Raw genomic sequence first — 9,647 nt, 5'->3', positions numbered from 1 at the left:
TCGTCACCAGACGCATGTATGTGTAGTAATGCTGGGAAAGCTTTACTACACATGAATTAAACGCAAAACAAGTCTCTTCTAGAACAGGGGCAGGAAATACCGGTAGGCGACTGCAATATTTGCAGTTGCTATGTCACTGATTATCAAACATACAGTTAAGATGAATGTGAACATTTAAGCGGTTGCATCAGTTACTGCAAAAATGCATGAAGATGGCTGGTATACATGATATTGAGGAAAAACAAAAACAAAACAAAGGCAAGAAGTAATTACAAACGCGAAAAAGTCATTCCATTCTGTCGAAATACAGAAAATGTAACTCCAGCTCAAATCTACCCAAGCTAATACACATTACACAACATGAGAATGTTATAGTCAACCCTGAGAGTATTACATGTATTTCCTTGTTTGTAAGCACACACACACACACAAAATAAACGAGGGAAATTTCGCGAAAAGTTGCAATTTCTTTGTCAGCTAATGGCAATCTTGCGACGGCATTAAAAGTCATAGGTTCATTTTTTTCCTATGGACCAAAAGTCAATACTTATTCAGGATAATCATTCACAGTTCTGACATTAAAAACAAAGAGATCCTAATAAAAGATGGGAACAACCTTTTATTAGGACCACTTCAGTTTGTCGCTTTGTTTTAGATATCTCAGCTATTTCAAAACCGGCTTTTATCAAATAAACTTTTAATTCCTGAGAGAATTATATGCTGCCTAATATTTCATAGAAGTGGTTTCTGATTATCTCACAAACTGTTAAAACCTGAATTCCCATCTCAACCAAAACTATACCACCTCTTTAGTGACGCTGCAGAGCAAGCGTAAAATCCATGTTCATTTCAGGTCGAGCAAAAGCAAAATTTAGCCAGCGATGGATGCTCCTTCTTAATGCAGTTGCTCTGATTGCCGTATTTGTTGATTCGGCTGATTTCTCCACTCAGTTTGTACTCCCAATCCTGTTCGGAGACATCCCGACGAACATGGACTGTGGACTCGTACACACCACCTCCTGGCCTCGTTTCTATGGTAACCTGGTACGTCCCCGATATCTCTTCTTTGTCGGGGTGCAGTTCTAACAGGATGTTGTCCCCTTTCATTTCCTTGAATCTGAGCATCTAAAGGTAGCGTGATAAACAATACATCCTTTAAAAGGGAGTCAAGACTGAAAGGTATGATAGGGCCTAACAAGACTTTTTTTTTTAATATCTCATCACAGAATTACAACACATCATGACAGCTCAATGGTCTTATATGCCTATGGACGACATAGCTTTTTCAACAGTCTCTAAACCTGTCTATAGCGGTCACCAAAAGGAGACGAAAACATTTGATATAAACAGGTGATGACAGGTAAATTGATTTTAGTGGCCGTATACGGTAGGTGCCTGCTCAGGACAGGTGGTCGCTGAGGCAGGTTTAACTGTATACATTTATATATACAATACATACATACAATACATAATGTTTACACACACAAATTTGTGTATACACACGCACACATATATACGTACAAAATAAGTGAGCGCGCATATCCCTTTAATTGCCTCGTATTCTTTCAGTTTGGAGTACTTTGTATGGTAGATATTAAAAAGGTAAAGCGTAATAGCTAGGATGTTTGTATGTAAGTGCAAACAAATATTATATTCACATCTCAATCTTTGACAACATCGAAACGCAAATTATGATTTGTGTTTGTGTAATCTTACAGTTTTCTTTTTAAAAATGCATAGCTCATTATTGTATTCCGCTTTTAGCAGTGTGTTTCAAAACTTGGTCAACGACTTTGAAGGAGAATTAGAACTGTATACATGATACATTTCAGAATATTCAATATAATCAATATCAGTGGAGTAAAGATAAGACTCAATGCAAAATTCCCTTTACCAGAGGTGAAAATGTTTGGTTATAATCCTGATGTTTTGATATTGATGTACATACTGTATCAACCCGTGATAAATTGTACAAACAAGCAATTAAAAATCAAGGAAATCATAAATTTATGAAACATAAGAAATATAGAAATCAATTATCACCTGTAATCAGATTTTCTCCCAAACTATATTATTCAACTAATGTAAAGAACAATAGTGATAGAAATAATGTTAATCATGATAAATATTTCCGGCAATCTGTCATTCTAGGTGCTACTGCAACAACGATACATAATTACTCAACAACATTAGATAAAATCATAATTGAAATAGACAAGTTAAATGATTATGAAAATTAACAAAACCTAATTTACAATTGTAAATTAGGATGTCCTGTACATTTACTCCTTTGTGACCAGGGGCCCGTTTCATAAAACTTGTTATCAATGACAACTGCCACATTTCTATGACAAATTTGTTCTCAGCCAATCAGATGCAAGGATTTCAGTAGCTTGTCACATCTATGACAATTTGTCACTGATAACAAGTTTTATGAAACGGGCCCCAGGTGTAACTTAAAACATGACTGAAAAATCTTGAGGTTATGTATGTTCCTAATACTATACTATGCAACCTGGGCCCGTTTCATAAAACTTGTCATCAGTGACAACTGCCACATTTCTATGACAAATTTGTTCTCAGCCAATCAGATGCAAGGATTTCAGTAGCTTGTCACATCTATGACAACTTGTCACTGATGACAAGTTTTATGAAACGGGCCCCTGTTCCACATGGTTGGTGCTACATAGAAGGCATATGTGTTGTTACCGAATTGACAATTCCTGAATTGATTTGTATGTTTTAATCTTTCTTTGTTCGTGCTGTTGTTGCATACTCTGTATCAATTTGTATTAATTTGTCATCATACTTAGAGAAAGGAAAAGTGCAAAAGTCACATTGTACTGTATTTCTATTCTGTATATGCAAATGTCATATTGTATTGTACACTTTTGTCTGAAATGAAATAAAATGAAATGAAATGAATGACATGAAAATGCAAAAGTAAAGAAATAAAACCCAATCAAACTGTCTATTTTACAGTGTACCGTTTACATTATCCCTTTGTTACCAAAAAATATGAAGTGCATATCATATTCTGTCGAAAAATGAAAATAGATTTAAAGTGAATTGAATTGAATTGATTTGAATTGAATTGAATTGAACAAAACATAAGAAAACGATGAGAAAATTACTAAGTCACTGACTACATAATGATATCGATATGAAATAATTTTGAAAGCTCAGCATTACCAGCGCTTAACTTTTTATACTTACTTGGTCGTTATGAGCCATTCGGTACTTTGATGTGATGTTAGCAAGTTGCAAGAGGGAACACTTTTCCCGAGCATGACTGGTGATGCCATTTATAGTATCTATCGTAAAGCGAGCAGCACCATCGACCTGTGTAACAAAGGACAATGTTAACAAAAACACCGTCATATTTCAGATTATATCTTATTTCCTTAACCAAAAACTGTGATGATGGGGCACAGCCTAAACATGTCACAAGTAGAAGCAAAGAAGAAAGAAAAATAATCATGAGAAACTAAACATTGATGACATGGTGGATAGAATCTGAAGAGCTAAACATTTACATGGCAACGACATATATCATATTCATTAACATGACTAAGCAGTTGTGAAAACAACACTTAGGCATTGTGTGTCTATTACCTTTTATTTACGCATGAGCTGAAGAATAGATTAATCCAATTATTACCAAATGGTTGCTGTAATTGGTTAAAGGCAGGAAGGTATATGACGGTATACACTCAACGTGGCATGGCGACTAATAATGTAATTGCAAAGTGTCTTTATCAAATCAACCGGATCAACATTTTAGCGTAGTTGTGATGGAAGCGTCAATGGACAATGGAGAGAAAAAGAGCCACAGAAAACAAACAAACAAACAAACAAACAAGCAAACACTAAGGAAGTGGACACATGTAGCACTTGTACATTTCATTCAATGTTGACTTGAAGTTTTACTAGGCTGTTCGAAGCTCTTTTCTGATCGATTGTTCTTCCTATCACGACAGATCTATAATGCAGGGTTCATGATTTTACAAGTTGCGTCAAAATAATGAAAAAAGCTATGGTTAATACGAGGACATTGAGGTGCACATTTTCATACACCATAAGAGACAAATCACATAACTTTATAACCTGCGGATATCTTCTTTAATCAGACAGGATTATGCTTGACTGGTGTAAGTCATTAATCATGCATCAATAGATATGGATGATAGTAACATGACTTTTCCGGTCAGGTGCAATATTACACAGTTCTATTGCTATAGGAAAGTGCAATGCGACATGTCATGAAAAAAAAAAATCACTCGTCGAATGGTGAGAACATAATGTGTAGATGTCCTTGACTGAAGAGTTTTGAGCATGCCCATCGCTGACTTGAACATATCAACTTATATCAATTAAGTAATTAGGTGCATAAAATATTGTAAATGGCCTCCGACACAAGGAGATACATTTCGACGAGTCTCCCACTTAAATAATCGATGTCAATATATTTTGGTCTTGTATTTGTTTTTGTTTTTACGTTTGTTCATTTGTGGTTGTTGGTTTTGGGTGTTTTTTTTTTTTTTTTTTTTTTTTTTGGGGGGGGGGGTGCGAGAGGGGGAGAAAGGCAAGGGATTGTGATTATTATAATGATAATGACAATGATAACACATTTCACTTGAAGGGTTCCAGGAAGTATTAATATTTTGTGTTGTACCTTGGCGACATAATTTATGTCGTGGTATCTGTTAATGTAATGAGTTGAACGCGCCGTTTTCTATTAATGGATATTGTAAATAGCTTTGACAGCCGAGTGTTCGATGAACATGAGCATTATTGTGAGGCCCTCTGGGCAAAATGGAACTGTAGACTCGCTGACGAGGTTTTCTAAAATGTTGGTGGGGAATTTGCCGGAGACAGAGCGGTACCGAAGGATGTGAGGCCTTTTAATTTTTTTTTTTTTTTTTACTACGACTTGAGCGAAGAAAATGAAAACTGCTTACTAGGCAGTAAAGCTGACGTAAATAAGGAAATTTAAAGATCGAAGACGTGTGCATGAATTTACCTTTTATGTAATTATCATTCCCCCTTTGCCAATACTGACCCAGATCCCATGTTTAAGTGATGTTGTTCCATTTTAATATTCAAATCAAAATATATAATTTCGATGCTAATCTTCCTTGTAAACTGTCTCATTGCACCTGCACTATAGGACCTACTCTTCAAGCGTGCCTCGCCTTTGAATATTCAAAGTTGGAACCTTTCACTTCCATTTTTTTTTTCCTTGCAGTAACAAAGATACTGAAATACGAAGCCGAGAAAGTTTTTTTTTTCCCAAATAAGGAACACAAGTGTTATAAAAACAAAAGAAAGCAAAGCCAAACAAACTTGATTAATTGCGGTTTGTGAAAATGAATTCTATATGAAATGCACTCAATTGCGAGGCTGTGCACTCTTTTCTTTAAATTTGTCGAAATTGTTTTTTTTGTTTCAGGAAAAATGAACAAAGACAGTCGCCAATTTTTGTTTTTTGTTTATTTGTTAGATTCATGTTCGTATTTCACTGAGATAAGTCATTAAAGCAAACATGCATAAACTTGTACAAGCAGTATATTTGCCACATAAACAAGTATTAATGATCCAGAAAAAGAATACCGCGCTCAGTCTTCAGCACGGTATTGATGTCAAGAATTAATCAAACAGGCAAGAGACATTACAGTGATTAGTGTGAAAAATACAGGGAATTAAAAAAAAAAAAAAATCTTGTGTGTTGAAACACACACACACACACGCACACACACACACCCTCAATGTGCAAATCTGTTAGGTAGACCATTTTCCTAATAGCGAGAACGTGTAACGTCTTAGTAGATAGACTTGAAGAGGCTTTGTGAAGTGTTTGCGTGGGATGCCCCCTTGCAAATTACAATGTTGAAGTTAAACGAGTAGTTTACTATATACTATATACGATACTATATCCTATAGTATCCCATACGAAACACAATGAATCTCCTCCATTAAGTTTATGGAAATGTGGGACTTGTTTATTATACTAAAACCCATTCCTCTTTGATAATAAAGTTACATCATGAACGGGTTTAAAGTTCGTAAGTTTAGAAATAATTGAGTGTACCCTTTATCTTGGTCTCCAACGTAAACTTTTGAGGATGAAAGGCTGAAAACTCTCAGAAATGGCCGCTGGAGGTAGGTATCTCTTATGGAATGCTCAGTCCCGTATATAGACTGGTCAAGAGGCAACGGTTTGACCCCTCGACGTTGACCGTCATGCAACAGTGCAGCTCTCCTCTCACCAATGTCCAAGTCTTAATTAGTTCCACTTCACGAGTTTGCACCTGGGGTACCACGCCGATCATCATAATAACTTAAAATCTATTAGACTATGCTGCAGAACGTGCTAATTTTCGAAATTACCTTTCCTTTAGCAATTAAGGATAAACATATTGGCGGGCTTGTATACTTGCATGTGGAAAATGGTTTAACTTTCATTCAGTATAGATGATTAAAAAAAAAAACCATTGAGGTATATAGACGGTGGGACAAAGGAATATAATGAAAAGTATAAACTTGTTGAGAATAGGCTCCTTGGACCAAAAAAAAAAAAAAATGAAATCCATAGATTATAGAATTCAGATATTAGTATTTTGTGTCTCACAAACTACGAAATATAAACAGAGAGAGATATCACAACAAAGAAAGCATTTATATCATCGTGTACACATAACCTATTTTCAATAACAAGAACAAAAAAAAAAAACAAGAAATGTTGTGGTTGGGCGCAGTTTAACATGTGGAAATAATTTAGTGCTATTTTCAGGAAAGACAAGAACATTTTGTTGCACAAATAACACAAAATACAGAAAGAGAGGGAGAGAAAAAAGACAGGCAAGCCGTGAATAATTACTAGGACTCGAAAGAAAATGTTTAGGAGGTGGGTTGCATTTGAATACAAACCGGTAGGCATACATTAATCCATCTCCTTGAATATTTTCTGTTTTTGAGAAGGAAGAAGAAGAAGATGTTGATATTAATGATGATGATGATGAAGAGGAATCTGGATGGTGGACATGTGGCGGTTGCATCTCTCCTGATGACAAAATGACTGAGATATGTTTTATGGATGTTCATGTTATTGTTGTTTTTTAACGTTCTTTAGATTTTAACTAGAGATTAAAGAAAGAATGACTGTATTGGACATGGTATATCTCGCCTGTAGGCTTACCACTTCATGTTCAGCTGGTCTGATTTCATTCCAGCCCATGCAGGCGCACCAATGGTGGGCAATGTCCGCTTCTCGGCAAGTCCTTCCAAGTGGTACCTCGGTTGACAGCAGGCTGAATGCCCTCCTCGACGATGTCCAGTGCCTTTTGCTGAAGTCGATGACTGACCGCAGGGTGGCGTAGATGTCGAACGGAGTGGTCAAGCGGTCAGCGTTAGTCACCAAATTTCGATAGGCTTCTGGATGCCTTTGCCTGAAAACATCTGGCAAGATAATGGCCATGAACGGAAGACGTTCCTCAAGTTTACCCTGGAAAGTCTGGCGAACTATCTCGTAGCGAGATCCGTGGTCTCCAAAGATTACAAGGATGGTCTGGTTGAGGGCGCCTGATTCCTTGGCTGACTGCATAAACGAGAGGAGATCTTGGTCCATTACGCTCAGGATGTTCAAGTCATCGTGCGTTGGGTCTGTGAGAAAAGAGAACCCAAACTTGAGGTTGTCGGGATACGATGTCATGAAATCCTGGAGGTATCTGAGCATAACAACATGCACTGGATCTGGTCCGAGGCAGTATCCGCTCTTGTAAGCCTCCATCTCCCTCCAGAACGTCCGCATGTAGTAGTCGGTGGGCTGTTCTTTAAACCCTGACAGCCTGTAGTTAAACAAACTTAATTCAGGACGATCCTCGGCGAACATTGTGACGTAGCCAGCTTTCTCAAAATCCTTCCACACCAAAGGGTAAACGTTGACCGGGGAGCCCCTTCCGCGCTCCGTATTTGGCAGCTCAGATTCGAATTTCCCTGTGAGCATTGGGATGAGAGCCCCTGTGGTAGCATCGCCAACGATGTTGTAACTATTTAGGAAAACAGCCTGAAGTTCTTCCTCCATGTATGCCAGAGATTTTGGTATGTTACGAATGGCATTCATCCTGGACGTGGAATCCATGCCCAACATGATTACATTCAGACTCAGTCCACTCTTTGTTCGACGCTCTTGATTCTTCGCACGTATTGATATTTCGGGATCATCCTTGATGCGTGCCAAAGAATCAGTGTGGTCAGTAAATGATCCCTTCCCAGGAGGGCTTTGTATCGAACATTTAACGGTGAGGAAGTCCGATTGCGGCCTATCATGTTCACTTTCTCTGTTTGATGGTACAAAACTGACGTTTTTTCCATCAAACTTGTAGTTCCCGAGCCATTTCGTTTTTTGGATATTATCGTCCACCCGTGCAGGAAAAAAGACCGAGCAGCTGTCTGGATATCTGTCGGCACTGTCCAAGTCGAAGTGAATCATGTCGTCTTTGATATATGCCAATCTGAATCCTGTGCACGTCATGGGTTGTGATCTCTTGACAAGGTGTACTATGCTGGAGTCATTTGGATTTAACTGTGGCATAATGCACGCCTCTTTGTGAGCCTGGGATTTTGTGATCTTAACGTCCGCCTGTGCATTTTCCCCCTGCCACACACGCATCGTTGACCAGATGTAACCTTGGATTTTATGTGAATTTGGACACCTGTAAACTCGCTTTCCTCGATTCGTACACGCAATGAAATTCAAAATCAGAAGAACATACCCGAGGAAGATTAGCGTCAATGCGCCGAAGACAAACCACGTTCGTAAGAACTTGACCATTCTTCTTACGTGACCTACATGACCTACGGGAATATAGAGATGTCCAGTATCTCAAGATGACATTGAGTTCATAACGTTGATCAAGCTGCTTTCAATTCTCACGTTACTACTTACGTCGTCTTTGCAATAACTTATGTCACACAGGCAACGCTTTCGAAAACTGGGACCAGTTCTGCATGAATGGCTCTTCTTCGACTGTAATCCTTCACAAGGTGTGCGTGTTCCTACAATACTATAATACTTCCAGTGAGGCATATTTGTGAGCTAAGTGGGTTTTTTCCCCCGTCTGTGTGACACTCCTAGAGACACTCATATCATTGGGAATCAGAGGTGGTTAACACAACAGGCGTGAGCCTACATACTTCGAAAAATTCACTTTGTCGATTAATACCACTCTGGCAACGATCATGCCAAATACATTGCCACAGCGTCTGTACACTCATCATGATTATGACGCGGAGAGTCCGGCCAGGCTTATTCTTTTTTTTTTTTTTTTTCACGAAATAAAAGCATCCGTGCATTGCATGAAGAGATGGGGACGCCGGCTCAAAGGATTGGACATACAAAGCATTGGATTTGGATTAGATTGAATTAACTTTGCATGCCATCGGACATGCAGCATTTAAATATCTGTTCAATTTAACGATAGGAATAGGTGTCGCGCTGCCTTTAAGCATCAATATCAATGGGGTTGGATAAAGACATACTAACGTGATGTTTGAACAAGATCCTTTTTTATTCATGACAGAATTTGTTTTTCAAATTTCTACAAGAACAAACGTTTAAAAAAAATGACAGTAGGGCCTAAAAATGG

At 38.0% G+C, this 9,647-nt stretch overlaps 1 protein-coding gene across 1 annotated transcript; it reads right to left on the bottom strand.

The window, feature by feature from the left end:
- Nucleotides 1-849: 849 nt before the first annotated feature.
- On the bottom strand, nt 850-8,671 carry LOC140240551 (uncharacterized). Its single transcript, XM_072320316.1, has 3 exons — nt 7,199-8,671; nt 3,217-3,342; nt 850-1,125 (listed from the first exon to the last, which is right to left on the bottom strand). Exons 1-3 carry the CDS (start codon nt 8,669-8,671, stop codon nt 850-852), a joined length of 1,875 nt encoding a protein of 624 aa, XP_072176417.1.
- Nucleotides 8,672-9,647: the final 976 nt, after the last annotated feature.

Source organism: Diadema setosum, chromosome 17, assembly GCF_964275005.1.
Source record: "Diadema setosum chromosome 17, eeDiaSeto1, whole genome shotgun sequence".
NCBI classification, from domain to species: Eukaryota; Metazoa; Echinodermata; class Echinoidea; order Diadematoida; family Diadematidae; genus Diadema; species Diadema setosum.
Note: the sequence above shows the minus strand (reverse complement) of the source record. Positions and strands in the feature narration are given on the sequence as shown.